General features: G+C 32.0%; 1 protein-coding gene across 1 annotated transcript; it reads right to left on the reverse strand.

Moving 5' to 3' along the window:
* Nucleotides 1–1,138: 1,138 nt before the first annotated feature.
* LOC120354097 lies at nucleotides 1,139–16,309 on the reverse strand. Its single transcript, XM_039440344.1, has 7 exons — nucleotides 16,074–16,309; nucleotides 13,687–13,751; nucleotides 11,316–11,450; nucleotides 9,300–9,487; nucleotides 8,273–8,383; nucleotides 5,550–5,704; nucleotides 1,139–1,433 (listed from the first exon to the last, which is right to left on the reverse strand). The coding sequence occupies exons 1-7, from the start codon at nucleotides 16,307–16,309 to the stop codon at nucleotides 1,298–1,300; spliced, it is 1,026 nt and encodes a 341-aa protein (XP_039296278.1). The 3' UTR covers nucleotides 1,139–1,297.
* Nucleotides 16,310–21,211: the final 4,902 nt, after the last annotated feature.

The following is a 21,211-nucleotide window of genomic DNA, read 5'->3' on the forward strand; positions in this document are numbered from 1 at the left end:
TCAATATAAGTTTATTTATACAAATAGATACATCAATCATTTTTTGTTGGATCAAAATGATGTAACAATACTTTGTATCACTAAATGTTGATAATAAATATTTATTATAATATTATTATGCTGTGAAAACGTCATCAAAATATAGATGTTTTGATAGTTTGAATTTGTTACTTGATTTTTTTCATTCCACTCAGATAATAATGCCCTGTTTTATGTTTTTCATACAATCACATAGTGGTCACCATTCATGATCTTCAGGACATTTCATTGATAAACGCAATGGAATGATGAGTTACATCAATTGTTATAGGCCCGGTTGCACAACAGCCGGTTAAATTTTAACCGTGATTAATTTCACGAGAACCAATCAGAGAAGGCGTTTTCGAAAAGACGGCTTCTCTGATTGGTTCTCGTGAAATTAATCATGGTTAAAATTTAACCGGCTGTTGTGCAACCGGCACTATGTGTTGCTTTTACTACGTCTTCAAATAGTTTCTGAAACTACTTAGTAATTGAACTCCAAAACTTCTCTCAAACTATCAAGTATAGTCAGCTAGCTATCATCTAGTAACAAATTACAAAAACTATTCACTGGTTTATAAATTCTATAAAACTTAATTTTCTATAAAGTTTTCTAAATTCAATAAAGTTAATTCAAATAGTTCAGAAACTACTCAGCAATTGAACTCCAAAACTTCTCTCAAACTATCAAGTATAGTCAGCTAGCTATCATCTAGTAGCAAATTACAAAACTATTCACTGGTTTTTAATTTTATAAAACTTAATTTTCTATAAAGTTTTCTAAATTCTATAAAGTCAATTCAAATAGTTTCAGAAACTACTTAGTAATTGAACTCTAAAAATTATCTAAATCTATTAAGTAGTTACTAGCTATCATCATAGAGAAACAATAGCATAAGTAGATATCCCATGGTATAGGGCGTTATGTCGCAACTTTTACTGTTATCTCAAGCTGACAGTTCACGTAGTTCTTTCCTGTGAAGCTTTATCACGCTGGTAGTCTCTCATACTGTTCCGTTCATACACTCTTACCCGGTCAAAACAGTAATAATCGACAGTAATCGGCTTGAGATAACAGTAAAAGTTGCGACATAAACGCCCTATAGCATGGGATATCTACTTACGCTATTGTTTCTCTTTGCTATCATCTAGTTATAAATTACAAAATTATTCACTTGTTTCTAAATTCTATAAAACTCAATTTTCTATAAAGTTTTCTAAATTCTATTAAGTTAATTCTCCTACCAATCTTCAAAAATATCTTATTAACCAAATTTCACATTTCCTGCTTACATTGTGAATAAACTCTTTCACATTGAGCTTTACCCATGCCTAAAATTATAGCTCTCAAATACTCCAGCATGGACTCGGATTTCCCTCTCATTTTTCCACTTATCCAACTTAGACCGAAGCTGGAAAATCAGGAAAAACAGAAAATTATTAGCTACTACAATGAATTCACTGTAAAGTACAGAATAATAATGTTATTGTAAACTTGAAATCAATTATCTTGTTGTTCAAGTGAGTTTATCTTAAAAGTTACAAAAGAGTCACTGTAAAAAAGATAATGGGAATCATAATGCAGAATTATATTATAGTTGACTCAATAGTTATTTGTGCAACTAGTACGCAAAGTGACAGTTTGCTGCACCGAAAGAAACGTTTACGCCCGAGCCGTAGGAATGATTTCTTGAGTGCAGCAGAGGAACTTTGCGCACGTATTTCACATTAAATTTTTCCTACAGTTACCATTGAATATGAGAAGTGGTTGATTATGGGCAAAATAATGGCTGAAATCCATCAAATGTTTGTCTGTATAATTTTTTTATTAGTAACAACTTTAATTTATTTTAAACTTGATTATCCAATTGAAAATTAATTCAATTTAAAAATTAAATTAATCCAATCAATTTGAAAATTTGAATAATTTTGAGTAAATCTTAATTTCTAAATAATTTTTCAACCAATCAATTTATGAATGAAAAAAATATTATTTGAAATAATGAATACCCTAATTAATAATATTCAAAATGTATAATTTAATGAGTTCTCAGTTTTATTTATTTGAAAATCAGAAAAAATATAGACAGAACAAATTCGCATTCAAAATACACGCCAACAATGTCAACAGCTGATTGGGATGGCTGCAAGATAATACACAAAGTACTAGAGCGGAGAAGTGATTTTTTGCGTTCTGTAATCAGTGCAGGAATGGTCACTTTCCAAGGTAACTGTAGGAAAAATACATTTTCTTAATCAATCAATGAGTATACCTTACAATTTAGTCACAGTAGAAATATATTCGGTCATAAAATTTGTTTAAATTGACCTACTGTTACGGTCACATTGAAATCATAGTATACTGAATTTTATTTTATTATCGACTCAAAGTTGTTTGATGTTCAAGTGAGTAAAATTATTGAGTTCAATTTTCTCATAAGTCTGAATAAAATAAGTTGAGACTCCAGCCTCCAGTCAATCAAATAATATCACTTGGAGGGCTGGAAGCTCAAGTGTTCGAATCTGAACTCATTTCACGGAGAATCGGTATTCTTTTCTATATATATAAAAGCGAAATGGCACTCACTCACTGACTGACTCACTCACTTACTCACTCACTCGCATAACTAAAAATCTACCGGACCAAAAACGTTCAAATTTGGTATGTATGTTCAGTTGACCCTTTAGAGGCGCACTAAGAAATCTTTTGGCAATATTTCAACTCTAAGGGTTGTTTTTAAGGGTTTAAAGTTCGTCTTTTAGCATGTATATCCTTCTTCTCCCAATCTCTTAATTATAATTGAAATTTCCATATCATATGTTACTATAGAACTATAATCTAGATAGAGTACCTCTTCGAAACAGTTGTTAACTGGCAAATAAATTAATAATTTTGTCAGGTTGGCATTAAGTTGAGTTGACTTTGTTAGGTAGGCACCAAGTTGAAGATTTAAATGCATTTATCGCGGAAAAATTGATTGGGCACTGCTACTTCAATCCTGGGAATATTATATTTCTAGCCGTCAGGCTCGCTTCGCTCGCCATATCCGTTTAGCCAGACGTTTAGTCTGGATCCCCGACTGGATTGTCCTAACATATGATAAAAATGCTCAAATGAAAAAATGCAGGCGAGCGAAGCGAAGCAAGCCTGACGGCTAGTGAATTATATAATTGAAAACAGTTTTATTCTTGTCACATCCACATTTATTACAATAATTGACAGGACTCCAGTTTCGTGTTGAAGCCAACACATCTTCAGCTGTACTGATGTATGGATGAATCAATAGATAAATTAAAACAAATTATTTGTTGATAAATAAATTGAATAATGGATAGATATATCGGCAGGCAAACTGCAGTCCTGTCAATAAATTTAATAAATGTGGATGTGACAAGAATGAAACTGTGTTTTTCAATTATGGAGGAGTTCATTGGGCTATCTATCCATATCAACAAGTCTTATCATGAATATAGAATTTCAAGATCAACGATGATAGTGGTTAGGTTCAGAAACGGCACATTTATATATGAATAATACCATAGAGAAAAGATAGCATAAGAAGCTATCCAGCTTTTATGTAAAACAGTTTTTCAACTGTATTACATTGTTTTGCTATACACTGTTGTTGAAAATAAAATATTATTATCCGATGGTAAGAAGATATCTCTTCTTTATTGAAAAAAATAAATCAAATACATTCCAAAAAGCAAATTAATCGCTAATTGCAGAAAGGGAAGATGTCCAACTTTTTCAAAAATTGTTTTTTTTTTCAAAAAACCAACTATTTAAAGTAAGATACATCGTTTACTGTAGGAAGGATACATGTCCAACTGAAAGCATTGTAATGATGACGTTTTGAATATATCGTTTACTACAGGTTTAGATTCAGTTTTAAATAAGTTTTTTTGTCTCTCCTGTAAAATTATGAAAACTGGACAGGTTCCCTTTCTGCAATTAGCGATTCAAATACAATATTGTTTCCTAATTTCCAATATGTGTTCTCTATAGGCTACCCTGTGTGGGGACACTTGAATATATATAATAAAATATTAATATACAAATTTAAATATTATATCATGAAGAGCCGTTCATGGTCCAAATTTCAAGCTGATTTTATGTTAACTCATGCTGATCACTGACGACTACTGTCTATTATTAATGTATTAATACATGTTTTAATAAAGACGGCTTCTTTATTAAAACGCAGCGCCTGAAGAAGAAGTGCAACTAGAAGGAGATGAACTGGGAGAAGAGAGAGAAACTGATTGACAATCGAATTGTTGGAGTGAGAGTGTAAAAAGGGCACAGTCTGAGAGACTATACTAGCGTCACATAGCTTCACCACAAAAAACTATAGTGAGGTCCAAGTTATAATGGCAGTGGAGAAAGATAGGAGAACAACGTTGCCGATCCTCTGTCTTGTCAATGCTGCCTTCTAAAGGCTGTAGCTGGTACAGGTTTATTGATGTAATATTAACTGTTCATTCTCGTTTAAAATAATCAATTATATTTTATCAAGCATGAAAATGTGATTTTCAATAATTTCATAATCAATTTTCATAATGTAGATAAAATATGTTGTTAATCAATTATAAATTCTACATTTTTAAAAGACGATCTGGCAACAGAGCAAAGCGAGAAAGAGATAGCGTTATCGGCTTTGTTGAATGATAGACAAGGATAGCAATACCATTGCTAATCAAACACTGCCATTATAACGTGGACCTCACTATATTGTCTATTATGAATGTTTTGTTGGGAGTGAAAGAGTGTAAGAAGGGCACAGTATGAGAGACTACCAGCGTCACATAGCTTCACCAAAAACAACTACTAGGACTATCGGTTTGAGTCAACAGTGAAAATTGGAACATAAACGCCCTATACCATAGGATATCATCTTTCTTATGCTATCACCATAATAAATGATACAGTATCATCACAACTTGATACAGTATCATCACAACTTGATACAGTATCATCACAACTTGATACAGTATCATCACAACTTGATACAGTATCATCAAACTTCATACAAATCATTATGATCACTGTTGACTTCTATCGATTATTACCGTACTGTTTTGTTGGGGAGAGAGTTTAAGAACGGCACAGTATTGATTGATTGATTGATTGATTGATTGAGTACTTTATTTATGTAGATTACAATATATACTGGCTTATACACTTATATACAATAGCTTACAATACAGCAAAATTATAGATGAATTTACATAATATAGACTAAGAAAATAATTATTGAACTGTATATGATATGAAAAAGCAGTTTGTAATATAATAACTATAGATAATAATCATATTGTTATGCATCTACATAATTTGGCGGAGCTTTGGACATATCAATGTACATTCTGTCCAGTATGAGAGACTACCAGCGTCACATAGCTTCACCACAAATAACTAATAGGAATATCGGCTCGAGTTAACAGTGAAAATTGGAATATAAACGCCCTATACCATGGCATATCTTCTTATGATATCTTTTCTCTAGGTTAATACTAATATTTACCTCCAAACAGGCACCCAAACCTGTTGCTGACTCGGCAGTTCTCGAGCAAATTTGTTGCTTTCACAGAGGGATAGCCTCAAACAGTGTTCCTGGTGTGGGGACCCTTGTTGGAGGCTAGCCAAGGCGTCTATGGATCTCACCACATTGTAGCTTACCTGGGAATGATAAACAAAATCAAGGTTTTCATAAATACTAAATAGTCAACTATATTAAATGAGTGGGTGAGACAGTATAAGTTTAAATAAAAAGACTAAGAAATTGTCAACAACCACAGATTTTATTGAAAGTTAGAAACTATATTAATTTGTTTCTAACTATCAATAAAATCTGTAATAATATTTTAATATAATATGAATAATTACCACAATATCAACTTCTCAACTACACAAAAAGTGATTCTTTATTAATTTTATTCTGTATTCATTTGTACAATAATTACATTATCAAAATGATAGGAGAGGAAAAATAAGGTAACCTTGGGCTATTCCTCTCCCAAATTTATAGATAACACATAGTCCGAAATAGGTCAAGTCTTGTAATTCTTTAATTCACAAAATTTTCAGAATCACAAGAATTGATTCTTTATTCATTTTTATTCTGTATTCATTTATACAATAATTACATTATCAAAATGATAGGGAGAGGAAAAATAAGGTAACCTTGTGCTATTCCTCTCCCAAATTTAGATAAGGTTACACATAGTCCGAAATAGGTTGAGTCTTGTAGTTCTTCAATCCACAAAATTTTCAGTCCTCAAGTATTTTCACAAAGAATATTTTCAAATTTAGATGCTTCAAAACTAAACATAGAAGAAATATTTCACATTATTATAACTGAAATTTATATTTTATAAGTTTATATTCTAGTTCGCATAGAAAATAAATCTAATCTAGTTAGGTATCTTATCTTATCTAGCTTGAAAAGAGTGAAAGATGATCATCTAAAGAGGCGAAAATACATATGAATAGATACCATACTAAATATAATGAAAAATTCGTGGTTGTTATTTTCAACGTGGAAGTTATTTTCCATTTATTTTACTTTGACACTTGTTCATGGCGTAATTGGTCAAAACTGTAAGAGAATTGGCGCAATTGGTTTCTGAAAGAGAATAAAAAAGATATAGGCTTCTAGTAATTCCATGTAATAAAATGTAATCAAATGAAGAATTTGATTCCAAATCAAATAAAAAATCATAAAATGTAATAAGATATAACAGATCAAAATGAATCAGGTATCAATATTGAGATTCTCTTGGAGACCTTCTACTTCAAATCATTTAATAACAATAATGATTGGAAAATAAATAAGGTATCTACTAAAGGAAGGGTACTATGATTCTATGTTATAAATAAAAATGAATAGCCCTGAATTCATACATTTTAAGAAGGTATCTGCTATAATTAATTATTTCAACAAATTTAATGGAGAACAAAATAAATGTACACAATATATCTCTTTTCTGTAAGGGCTACTTGTAATATAAATATAAAGAAATAAAAATGTCAGTACCTTTTTTTGAAATATTTTATCACAACATGTTTCGGACATTTATGCCATTTTCAAGTCTAAAAATGTCTTGAAAATGGCATAAATGTCCGAAAGATGTTGTGATAAAATATTTCAAAAAAGGGTACTGAGATTTTTATTTCTTTATATTTATTGTACACAATATATATTATAATCAAGGTGAAAAAACACTCACATTCTCCGGTGTGGCGACGAATTTCTTGCTGGTGTTGCACATTCCCAAACCAAACAGAAACTGTTTCTGTTGAGAATGTGCAAGACCAGCAAGAACGAGGTTCAGCCCTTTGGTTGGTTTTTCTCCCATCTTTCTCCACTGCCATTATAACGTGGACCCCACTATAGTTTCAACTCTCCAAGAGTCAGTTTCAAGTGTAAAATCATAGATGGTATGCATTTGAGTTTATTTATTTCTTTACATTACAATAGGAGGGCACCAGAGGAAGAGATACTTCCCATATTAGCTCTCTTGACACAACCAAAAATCACAATTCTAATATAGTATAATATAATATAGAATAAGCAAATTGATCTAAAGTTCTTCAATGTTGTTTTCCATCACGAACTGCTTATTATTAAATCACTTTTTGCTTTTAGAAAAAACGACTAGCAGTCAGATATTTTACAATAAATGAATTAATCACTCACTGTGACAACGACATCTTTCGGCAGGTCCGCCATCTTCTTGGTTGTACCATAGAGAGAAAAAAGCGTAAGTAGATATCCTATGGTATAGGGCGTTTATGTCGCAACTTCTACTGTTATCTCAAGCCGATTACTGTTGATTATTGTCGAAGTTTACAGTTTTTTTGGGGTGAGAGTGTATGAACGGCACAATATGAGAGACTACCAGTGTCACACAGCTTCACGGAAAAGAATTACATGAACTATCGGCTTGAGATAACATTAAAAGTTGCGACTTAAACGCCCTATACCATGGGATATCTACCTACGCTTTTGTTTCTCTATGGTTGTACTCATAGACTCATGGCCGAAAGATCTCGTTGTCTCAGTGAAATCACTCACTCATTCATTTATTGTGAAATATCTGATTGCTAGTCGTTTTTTCTAAAAGCAAAAATTGATCTAAAGTAATGTAAGTTGAATTGATCTCACAATTATTTCTTCACGAGAAACCCTATCAATGAGTATTGATGTATCAGAAAATAAATTTATTTGTAAATGACAAGTCTCACCTGATTGAGGTATTCAGGATTTATAGCTCCTCGTTTGACACGTGTGAACCTTGTCTCTTCACCCCCCTCTCCACCACCATTCATCATCATTACCACTGTAGGGGGTTGTACCTGCTCACAAGAAAATAATAGTGTACAATCCATGAATAAACTAGTATAAAAAATTATAATAGAATATAAAATAGTGTATAATATCAATTCAATTTATCATCAACTCACAATATGGATAAATTATCAAATATCACGAATATTATGAGTAGAAAGGAAGTAGAAATTTGGTGCCTTTTCATCAGCTATAAGGACTTCTAATAAATGACTAATATTTGACTTCTACAATATTGAATGAGAAAGACTGAGAAATCGTCAAAAACCACAGATTTATTGATACTTAGAAACTGATACCTACTGCCAATGGCAGGCGTTCATGCCCTCGACCAATAGCAGTACTCGCCTACTAGTAAAAATGCTGCTCTGTATTTAGTTTCAGTTATCAGACTTGACAATGACATGGTGTAACAACCGAAACCGGTTTCTAAGTATCAATAAATCTGTTGTTTTTGACAATTTCTTAGTCTTTTTCATTCAAGATGAATATTCAATTCAATTCAATTCAATTTATTTTCCTTCTGAATACAATTCAAAGCAGTTACATATAGAATCTTGAGCAATAAAGTTTATACAATTCAAGAAACGATATAATATACTTATTAAAAACAAACAACAAAATATAGAACTATACTAAACAATAAAACTCTTGAGCTATCACAATTTTATTCTTGTATCAGATAGGAAAGAGCTTACATAGGCAACAAAGGCCTGTGCGTAAGCTCGAGTTATCATAACAATATGCGTTATATCTATAATTATAAAGAGAGATCTCAATTTTTATTAGAGTATAATAATAATATTAGAGTATAATTAGAATAATTACCATCATATCAAATTCTCAACTACACAAAAAACTTCTACAATAACATTCATAATAATTGACAATGATGTACCTAGGTACTTGTTAAGCAATACTCACACTGAAACAAGTCAGGATAAGGTTTAGCACAAACATGCCAAAAGCGAGGAACGCTAGAGCGGTCAATGCCAAATCGAACAAATCTTTAAGAGCCAATCCTTTCTCCTCATCATGTCCGTGACCGTGGCCGTGATAATGTCCGTGATCATGGTCCACATGAACGTGATGATCTGGTATGTGACTGTAGCCTGAAATCAATAGATTTAGTTAATAAAAACATCGAACCGCGATACTGTATTTGTTGTAGTATTGGAGGTTTTAAAAGTTTTTTCAGAGACCACTAAAAATGAAGGATTATTAGCTAAACTTAACATGACCTCCACCATAGGATAGGATAGCTATACGGTACCATCTGATGAGGTGTTTTTAGCTTTGAACACTGTTTCCTTTTTTGCATTGATTGAAATTTTACTTTATTGCATTGATTAAATTGATTTAATATGAATAATTACCACAATATCAACTTCTTAATTACACAAAAGTGCATATTGATTAAATTTTCAAATATTATCAATTCCTATACCTATGCTGTATCTGAGTGTAATGTATTTTTAATAAAGAAATTAACAATTAAAATTTCTCCATCATCCTTTATCTCTTTTTCTCTTCTTCTCACTCTCATGTAGACTACATTTTTTCTTTGTGGTCTTGCATTCTTTCCCCTTCTCCTCACAAACTCTATCAGTATAGTACTATAGTATGTCAGCCGACATACTAGCGCACAGACCTAGGTTTTGCTGACCTTGTCAGATAGAAAACTTGTTATTTACAGTTCAATAAATATTTATGTGTTGATATTGGAATCTTAATGTGTATTTATTACTTAACTCTAATTTACTAGTAGTTCTGTGAACAGTAGACCTCACTCAGTTTTCTCATCCACAAGTATCTAATGTCACCTGTTCTAGTTGATTCAGTTGAATCATAATTTACTCTTAAAAATATTGTTATTTGTTTTCTCCAAGATCAAAAACTCGCTTATATTAATAACCTCAGTTCACGTTTGAATTTGTATCCCATGTATCCAGTTTTGTGATAATCTTTCCATCTGATTAAAATATTTCTCGACTATTTTAAAATTATTATTTTTTCAATCAAGAATATTATAATTTTTCGGCATTATTCAGTTTATTTAATCATTTTTTATTTATAGTGATATCATTTCATTTTTAAGTGATATCAGAGTATGGAGGAATCCCTTTTCTTTTCATATCATCCTTAAAATGCAAAATTTCAAAAAAAACCTTGTGTATACATCGACGCGCAGTTGAAAAAGGAATATTCCTGCCAAATCTCATCGAATTCTATCGATTGGCCGTAATGGCGTTACATACAGACAGACAATAGCGAATCGAGTTGAAACATAGACCTCACTACGTTCGGTCAAAAAAAGATATATTGCATTCATCTATTTGTTTTCATTTTGAAAAAATAAATGAATTCATGCAAAAAGGGAAAAGCAACAATGAATTATTTATCCATGTCCAATTCAATTATCGTCGACAGCCCTGTTAAAAAATAATGATGAAAACATTTCATATAGTAATATTTTGTTTGAAATCTTTTTCTTTGTTATCTGATGTTATTTTATATTATCTGATTTTGTTTCAGGTTGTCTCGCATATTGTTTTATGTTGTATGTGCGTTGTCTTCTTTGTAAATGTCTATTACTTTCTTGTACATCACTTATGTACTTGACAAGGTCCATCTATCTATATTTAAGACCTATATTTAAATCTCAAGTCTCTTCAATTATGGGAAATAATATCAATATCCACTCTACAAACTCTTTAAGGCATATTTGTTGATCGATAAAACTATTCTACTCTGAAATTGAAAAAATCATAGTGACGGTTGCACAACAGCCGGTTAAATTTTAATCGTGATTAATTTCACGAGAACCAATCAGTGGAGCCGTCTTATCAAAAAGGCCTTCTCTGATTGGCTCTCGTGGAATTAATCACGGTTAAAATTTAACCAGCTGTTGTGCAACCGGGCCATATAAATAAAACTCACCATGTCCACCTCCATAATCCACCCCATGATGCAGCCCCCCGTAATCCGTCCCAGCCAGGGGCGGCAAATTATTCAGTGCCGCCCCTCCGTGATGGAGATGCGTATGTATTGCCGGCACAGGAATATTGGCTCCCCCTCCCGAGGCACCCCAAGGCGGCAAATATTGTCATAGGCCTGTTTCTGGGACGACCAGACTGTACAACGGTGTCCTTAGGATAGGAACCAGAGTGTACCGGGTAGTTGGTGTCCTTTGTATCGGAACCAGACTGTACCGCGAAGCCGGTGATGTCTCCGCTCTCGAATAGCTGTACATTGGATGAGGAACCTGACTGTACCAGGTCTTCTTCTTGTGGATTGTGGTGTGGTGTTTATAGATGTCTTCGAATATGGAGGATCTGAGAAAAAAATCATTCATCTGATTTATTTAAGGAGAAAATAGCCGCTTAATATTATCGTACAAATAGTACCTGTACTTGAAAATCAGGCCACGCAAATGTAGTTAATATGACATAGTATGGTCTATGGTCATATATGGTCTATGGTCATATTTGGTCTTATGACCACATTGTGGTCTCATGTTAAAAGTAGGTACTATATTGTTCAGCAATATTAAGCATTTATGAGCCTCTATAGGTAAGCATTTATGAGCCTCTATAGGTAAGCATTTATGAACCTTTATGAGCCTCAATGATAAAACACAATCATAAAATGACTGGGAATTGGGAATGGAAAAACAGTCTTCTCCTACATTGAAATAATATTTGTTGATGGATAGCTTGAATTTTAAAAATCCAAGAAAAAATATTAACCTATATAATTTTTAAAAAAGTGAAATTCATGAAAGTTGGAAGTATATTTTTAAAATAGTCTTCATTTTTCGTTTGTAGAGATTTATTAGTGAATTATAATCTAAAGAATAGGAAAAACTTTGTAATAACTTATTAATAGATAGCTTGAGTTGTAGCTTGCCTTTCGTCTATGGTCATAACGTTTATGAATGCATCAACTGAAGTTGATAATCTGAGAAAAAACTATGGAGTAAACTCCAATATATTGGAAAATTAAGAAATTAAAAAAAACTATTGAATAATCTTAATATTGAAAATTTAGAAATTAATATTATGGACAAATTATGTCATTGAAAATTTAATTACTGCTATAATAATCAAAGAGTATGATAGTTCTCTTCAGATAAGGTACTACTGTGCTGGTGACAATAAGCCCATGTTTTCCAGTATGATAGTTAGGCTACTGTGCCATCTTCAATAGACTTCTCAATGAAGACTTTTTGTCATGAAAAAAAATTATTCATATAAGTAACTCATATTACATAGAATGAGATGATGCTCTTCTTAGAGTAGAAACAAACCGGTACTGGATGAACGGCGAAAGTAAAATCATAGAGAAACAATAGCGTAAGTAGATATCCCATGGTATAGGGAATTTATGTCGCAACGTTTACTGTTATCTCAAGCCGATTTCTGTCGATTATTGTCAATTTTTACTGTTTTGTTGGGGTGAGAGTGTATGAACGGCACAATTTGAGAGACTACCAGCATCACACAGCTGCATAGGAAAGAGCTACGTGAACTATCGGTTGAGATAACAGTAAAAGTTGCGACATAAATAACCATATACCATGGATATCTACTTATGCTATTGTTTCTCTATGGCAAAATCCAGCAGAGAAGGTATCAGTTGTGAGAGTGTTAAAAATAAGGCATAGGTAACTTATGTATTGCATAATAATTAATTCAATGTGTCAGAACGTAGAGTGGAACGGTGAAGGTGTATAGAAGGAAGCGGATAAATTTAGGTAGGCCTATATGAATTATATTAAAACATTCTCAGATTAGGTATCTTCTCTTATACATTCTACCTTCGCCGCTCCACTATATGTTTTGATCTGAAGAAAACAACTTTGAATAATAAAATATGTAAAGTTTTTAAGGTCTTCGTCGGGATTTTATCGAAGATGTTGGAGAAGGTACTAAAGTAAAGTAAATTCATAGGTAATATTTCTGGAGTAGGCCTATTCGAAATTAAAATGAGAAGTATAAAAAGAGAAAAAACTTTAAAAAAATGTCTAGTTTAGAAGGTCTTCGTCAGGATTTTATTATAGAGCTGCAGAAGTGGTCTTCATACTGTAAAGTAAAGTATATTCATCATGTTTTGGAAGTATTTGAAATTAAAATGAAATATATAAAAATGAGAGAAATCTTACTTAGCAAGCCCCTTCTTGTAATTATCAGATCCTTCGTCATCCAGCAACTCATCTGGTCTATTGGCGAATTTTTGAGCATAATTCGACTTTGTGGGCGATTTGCTTTAGCTGTCATTCCCAATCTGTCAGATTTCACATCACTCTGACCATCAACCTCTGATAGAATTTCGTTGGCCAAATAGTTTCTGCAGAGGTATTTGTTGATCATTGATCTAAAAATTCAACATAAAACAGAAAAACTTTCACATTATAAGAGTATATAGAATAAAAATGATTGAATAATAATTGAGAATCTGTTACATAAATATAATAGTTTTGTTACTATCGTATTTTATGAAACTTTAAAGTGGAAAAACACTCAAATTCTTTGCTGTGCAATAATTTTGTGTTATTTATTCAGTGAAGACGAAACAAAATCAAAGTATTTTTTTCAACTTTATTTTATGTGAGAGAAATAAAAGTTTAGTGAGAAATAAATTAGAATTGAAAAGAGGGTACCGTAGGCAACCTACTTTGATTTTTACTTTTTTATATAAATACGAGTAGCCCTTACCAAGGAAGTGAATATAAAATAGAATTATTAATTGAGAAAAATAAAATAATGCTGATTTTCTATGAAGGGAAAACTATCGTCAGATATGATGAAAAGATATGTTACTCCATTACGTCTCTATATCTCAATCTCAACTACCATGCAAATGATGTAGGTACGGTAAATTATAATTCTCAATTCATCAATGAAAGTTCATTATTGTTTACTTCTATATTAGAGGATTAGAAGAAAACAATATTGCGGAGTTTGGGGATGAATAATGCTTCTCAAAAACTTAATGTAGGTACCCGAATTTCAAGTCTCGAGAAACTCTTAACTATAGTCAAGATCTTAACTATAATTTCAAAAAGTTATCTCACAAATTGCACTGATTCCAAACTGAACATTATTTGAGATCTTTTTTTCATGCTGGGATTTGAAGATCAAGACTGTAGTTGATTCATTGTAGCTACCTAATTTAGGTGGAAATTTAGATAGTTAAATGTAGAAAATTAAGCTTGAATCAATTTATTATTCATCTATAATCTGTATAACTATAGCTAATTTAAAGTACAATTCTCTGTATAAGTGTAACACTATTCAATGTAAAATGTACTTTTTTACATGAATGAAGACTTAAATTCATTCATTGATTCCATTCTACGCAAATATTGAAAAATACTGAATTGAATAATAAAGTAAAAATGGTCTTACAAAATTCATTGAATAATAAAATCAAACACTGAATGAGTTATGATAAATTTAAATTAGAATAAATTACAAAAATTTATTCGAATGTTCAACAACTAGTGTTACATAATGAAGTTTTCATTCACAAGTAAAATAATACACTTCCTACACATTATAATTATCAAAATAAAACTTGTTATTGACCTCAGTATTATAACAATTAACAGTCCAATTGGTTAAAGATGTAAGCCTATCTATATAATAAAAAATCTGGTGTGGCGCACTCACACAACTTTCCTTGCCGTTATGAAAATTGATCACCTGACGCCAGTGTTCTCGCGCATCTCAAATCTACTTATGAACAAAGATCTTAGCCAGCTGGTGACAGGACAATAACGCTGGAGACATACGAGGTCTGCTATCTCTTCATAGTGAATCATTTGATAGAATCAATAGTGCCAACAGTTTGCAATGGATAATCACATTTTCTCGAACTTCGAGCTTATTTCAATTTAGGTGAAAATGTTACTGAACATTAATTGTAGAGATTTTCATGCTCAATCTTTTACACTCAATTTTTTTTGTTTAAATTGTGCCTGAAGCCTGATAACTGAGAATATAAAATCAACTTTGCATAGATGGGGCGGAGCTCCCGAAATTTTTACATATATGAGACTTGTGGCAGTTGATAGAGCTCATTAATGACTATTTCAGGTATGAATTTAATCAAAATCGTTGGAGCCATTTTCGAGAAAATCGCGAAAAACTCTGTTTTTGACAACATTTTCGCCATTTTAGCCGCCATCTTGAATCGCATTTGATCGAAATTGTTCGTGTCGGATCCTTATAGTGTAAGTACCTTAAGTTCCAAATTTCAAGTCACTCCGTTAATTGGGAGATGAGATATCGTGTACACAGACGCACATACACTCATACACACACACACACACACACACACACACTCATACAGACCAATACCCAAAAACCACTTTTTTGGACTCAGAGGACCTTGAAACGTATAGAAAGCTAGAAATTTGGTTACCTTATTTTTTTTCGGAAAGCAATACTTTCCTTACCTATGGTAATAGGGCAAGGAAAGTAATAAAGGTGAGACAGATAAAAAAACGGTCTAATAAAAACGGTAAGGTACAGATATAAAAAGCTTGGCATCAGCTGATTAAAAGTGAATTATGCTCATGTTCGCGGCGCGTATATCTATACGCACCTTTATATTTTGTCATAAGCGAAAAATTTTTCTCAAATCTCTTCTTGTTAAAACGGTTGGAAAATTAATTGAAAAATCAAAACTCACCTATGATAACTCATTGTACTCAAAGCAGAATCCACGTCGGCGTTTCTGTTGAAGGTACCATTATCCACAAGGATACCATCTCCATCCACAAGGTCAGACTCTAGCACTAGTGTGTTGGGCAGAAAGTAGACGTTCAAGAAGTCTTCAGCGTCCAGCTCAGTTGAGTTGTTCGGGGTGCCTTCCAAGTTTTTCAGTAATAAACTTAGAATAAGTATTTTGAAGAATTGAGATTCCATGGTTGTTCTGATGAGGAAACTTTAGAACTTCACAACTTGAGTTGAAAGAATATACGAATTAAAATATTAAAACTACAACAAAGTTAAAAATATATAGATTCATGAACGGGACATTGGGCAAGAGCCTGTTGTGCCTTCCTCATGTTAAGTATTTGTACACAATGTAAATAAATAAATAATTTAATTTAAGTTAATGGTGATTTGAGTGTGATATTTTTGTTTTTTATTCTGTTTTCAACCGTCAAAATTTGAAAATCTTAGTTTTCGTTGTTTTTGAGTGAAAATGGACTAAATTTTAGTAAAGTGAAATCATAACCCTATTTTGGACTTTTAAAATGTTATCTAAATTTGGGAGAGAAATATACAAGGAGTATCCTTAGTTTTTCTCTCCCAATCAGTGCTTCTTTGTAAAAATATAAAAAAAAATATTTAGAAAGTTCTAAATTTGGGAAAAGATGAAATTCACGATATGTAATTATATTATATAACTTTAAAAAGTTTAAACATCGAGAGAAGAAACACTGGGGTTATTGCAAATTCAAATAATTTAAAAAGTTCCAAAATTGGGAAAATATCAAATACACGATTTATAATGATTATATAACTGTTTGAAAAAGTTAAACATTGAGAGAAGAAACACTGGGGTTATTGCAAATTCAAATTGATATGATTTAAAAAGTTCCAAAATTGGAAAAATATCAAATGCACGATTTATAATTATTATATAACTGTTTGATAAAGTTGAAATATTGGTAGAAGAAACACTGATTAACACTGGGGGTTATTGCAAATTCAAATAATTTAAAAAGTTCCAAAATTGGGAAAATATCAAATGCACGATTTATAATTATTATATAACTTTAAAAAGTTTAAACATTGAGAGAAGAAACACTGGGGTTATTGCAAATTCAAATTCAAATAATTTAAAAAGTTCCAAAATTGGGAAAATATCAAATGCACGATTTATAATTATTTTATAACTGTTTGATAAAGTTAAAACAATGGGAGAAGAAACGCTTATTAACACTGGGGTTATTGCAAATTCAAATAATTTAAAAATTTCCAAAATTGGTAAAAGATAAAAAATACACGATTTATAATTATTATATAACTGTTTGATAAAGTTAAAACAATGGGAGAAGAAAACTGATTTAACACTGTGGTTATTGCAAACTCAAATATATAATTTAAAAAGTTCCAAAATGGGAAAAGATAAAAAATGCACGATTTATAATAAATTATTATACAACTTGAAAAAGTTGAAACATGGGGAGAGAACACTGATTAACACTGGGGTTATTGTAAATTCGAATTCAAAATAATATATTATTATTATAAATTTCAACACCCAATCACTTTTACTGTAGGCCTACCTATATCATTTTAGCATTACATGTTGCTTCTACTACATACTCAATCTGACTTTTCAGCAGAATGTGCCAGAAAGTAAAGGCTAAAAACTGTGTCATCAATTATTTATGGAAGCATGGCTCTGTGTTACAATTACATGCTTATGATTTTGTGATAATTATAACAGTTCCATCGTCACTTATTCTCTTTTCTTCTCCACCATCTTCTTCTTCTTCTTCTTCTTCTTCTTCTTCTCCTCCTTCTTCTTCATCCTCCTCTCCTCTTATTCTTTCACTTCATCTTCATACTCCAAGATTTCTCTCATTTCCTTATTCACAAGTTTTTTTTCTTCTTCATCATCTACACAATCTTCCTATTCTTAAGAACTACCAATCACCGTACGTCACTTATTCTTCTAATTTCCAACATCTTATTCTCTTCATCATCTTCCTTATACAATTTCCTTTTCTTCTTCATCTTCCCACTGTTAAGTACTATAGTGAGGTCCACGTTATAATGGCAGTGTTTGATTATCAATGGTATTGCTACGTTTTAAACGTATTTTAAACAAGAATGAACAGATAATATTACATAAATAAACCTGTATCAGCTACCGGTTATAGAAGGCTTTGACAAGACAGAGGATCGGCAACCTTGTTTCCCTATCCTTCTCCACTGCCATTATAACGTGAACTTCACTATAATCTACTATTGTTGTATTTTTTGTGAAATAATAACATATTCTATTCACCATCTTCCCATGCTTATGAGTACTAAATCTCTTATTGTTGTATTTTAATTGTTTGAAACAAAAACATATTCCATTCTATTCTTCTTCTATTTTTCAATTGATAATTTTTCATTTTTCCTGGTTCTCTTTTCCTTCACATTATTCTCCTTTTCATTCTCTCGTCCATCTTCTGTCACTTTTCCTCTTCTAATTTCCTGCATATATGTTCTCCTTCTTCTTCTTCTTCTATAATTCTCTTCTAATACTACTGGTCTTCTTTCTTTTCTCTGTAGTTGCCTGTCATGGTCCAGAGATTATTTTAGGGGTCAGTGATTCCTTGTGTTAGTTCATACATCACACACATACCGTATTCCGACCAGAAGATCCAAGTCTCAATTCTGTTATGAGAATATAGACTATTTTATGAAATTATGAATTATAAGAATTATATAAGCTGACATCAAGTTCTGGCCAAAAGAATTGAAGTTTTGTCCTAATTTTGCTATGTAATTATATAATATAAATTAATAATATAAATATAAATATAAAGTATAAATAATATAAGTAATTATAATGACAGTATTTGATCAACTTTGTTTTGCTATCCTTGTCTATCATTCGACATAACCGGTGGTACTATCCTTTTCTAGGTCCACAACGATGCCAATTATGTTTTTGACAGTGTAGAAATATTATTAATTAATGCAGAGAATCGGCATCGCTATTCTTCTATCTTTATCAACTGCCATTATAACGTGGACATCACTATATGAACTGTGATTAATATGTTTTAATTCTGCTCAAACTAAGGTTCAAGTTTCAAGTTGCTTGAACTGAGTTTGGAGCTTTCTAGGTCTCAATCCTGATCCAAGAATCAATTTAATGATAATAAAATAATGATAATTATTCATTATAATGATATTGTGATTATCAATGTATAAAACTAGTACTTCTGTGAACAGTAGACCTCGCGCTCAGTAAACATTGACCTGTTGTTATGTTTTCTCAAAAATTAATAAATAATTTATCAATTTAAAAGTCTAGAAAAATCCGAAATAAATATAGAGCTTTCTGTCCTATCGTACCGTGACGTGTCGTCCCGGAATGTGAGTGTGAGCGCTGTTATCAGGTCTGGCTGCAACTGTCTACAACGTTGATGGAAAGATACATTTTCAAGATGTTCGATGTTTTTGAACAGGTAGTATTATAGTCCACTAGACAGCTGATTTGTGATAAATAATTCCATAGTCTGATTTTTACTCTAATATTGGCGTATAAAGGAGGCTCCTTTTTCCTTTTATATTATCCTTGAAATGCAAAATTTCCAAAAACCTTATATATACCTCGACGCGCAATTTAAAAAGGAACATACCTGTCAAATTTTATGAAAATCTATTACCGGGTTTCGCCGTAAATGCGCAACATAAAAACATATAAACATTAAGAGAGATGCCAAACCGTCGACTTGAATCTTAGACCTCACTTCGCTCGGTCAATAATAATTTTGATCAAACTGATATTATGTTACGTTCTAATTCTGCTTAAACTGAGGTTTCAGTTTCAACTAGCTCAAACTGAATTTGGAGTTTATATAGGTCTGAATATCTGCTGTATTTTATTTGTTTTTTTTTTGTGAAATAATAACATATTCTACTAGTACTCAATTATTCTATCAGTTTATCCAAGTTGATCTCCCAGTTTCAATTAAGTTTCAAGTAAATATCAGTTACGATTCTTCAATGTTACAGAGTGTAACAATGATATGTTAATGGATGAATTGAGTTAATGAATGTATTACTGTATGTTAAAAACATTACAAATGTCAATGAATTCTTTGTAGACACACAAGTTCAATCAAACAGAAAAATAAGTTTCTTCAATTTCACTTTCCATTACAAACTGCTTGTTAATGATCACTTTCACATTACGACATAGCTTTCAATTCTTTTTGCTGCTACGCAAGCACTCTAACCAGACCACTCCCGTGTTATCGGATGGACACGTTAAACTGTCTGTCCCGGCTGAATTATGACAGTCGTAAGGCCCATTGACGGCTTAAATTATATATTCAGGCGGTGGGACCTTCCCGCAAGGGACTCCCCACCAACAAAAACCATACAAATTTACTTTACTTATAGCTTTTAATTATAAAAATAGACTATGTCGTGATTTCAGCATTGAAAATAAGTTTCAAATGAACTTTGAACCAAAATACATCAATATCCATGTGAATTGTAATACTGTAGATATACCGAGTGTTGATGAGATAATAGAAATAAGAATGACCCAATTTTAAATAGTTACATTTATTTAAAAAAGATGGCGTACACAAACCAGGATAACTGATGCAGTGTAAAAGGCCCCATACACTAGGGAACTTGGATCAGCTAACTTGGTTCGGGGAGCCAAGTTCGTGTAGGATTTGACCCACACACTGTAGTGGGGAGAGCGAACAACCGTTCGTTACTTCAGTGTCTTTCGGGGTCTAGAGATGAGTGTTTCTAAGTTTGCAGCTGCTGTGGGAAGAAAATATATTGAATATATATAGATAGAATATATCGCCCTGGCGGACGAACCGAACAAAGTTTTTAATCCAGATTGAAGACCAAATTCGTCACGAATTTGGTTCGCGGTTTGCCAATTTTCCACATACACTGGAGAACTTGGTTCGCAAGAACCAAGTTCCCTAGTGTATGGAGCCCTTAACTACAGTCCAAGAAGACAGACATCTTGCGAACAGTGTGGGGTGAATTTGGCTACCGTCTAGATGTCGTCCGAGCCTCAAAAGGAGGGCACATACAACACTTATAATACATCATCAT

Source organism: Nilaparvata lugens, chromosome 13 (genome assembly GCF_014356525.2).
Source record: "Nilaparvata lugens isolate BPH chromosome 13, ASM1435652v1, whole genome shotgun sequence".
In the NCBI taxonomy this organism is placed as follows: domain Eukaryota; kingdom Metazoa; phylum Arthropoda; class Insecta; order Hemiptera; family Delphacidae; genus Nilaparvata; species Nilaparvata lugens.

Excerpts from the sequence above, each read along its gene's own strand:
- LOC120354097 (XM_039440344.1), bottom strand. The coding sequence starts at position 16,309 with ATGGAATCTCAATTCTTCAAAATACTTATTCTAAGTTTATTACTGAAA. Across the intron at positions 11,451-13,686 it reads AATTCTATCAGAGGTTGATG|GGGGAGCCAATATTCCTGTG; the intron begins GTCAGAGTGATG and ends GTGCCTCGGGAG. Across the intron at positions 9,488-11,315 it reads GGATTATGGAGGTGGACATG|GCTACAGTCACATACCAGAT; the intron begins GTGAGTTTTATT and ends TATTGATTTCAG.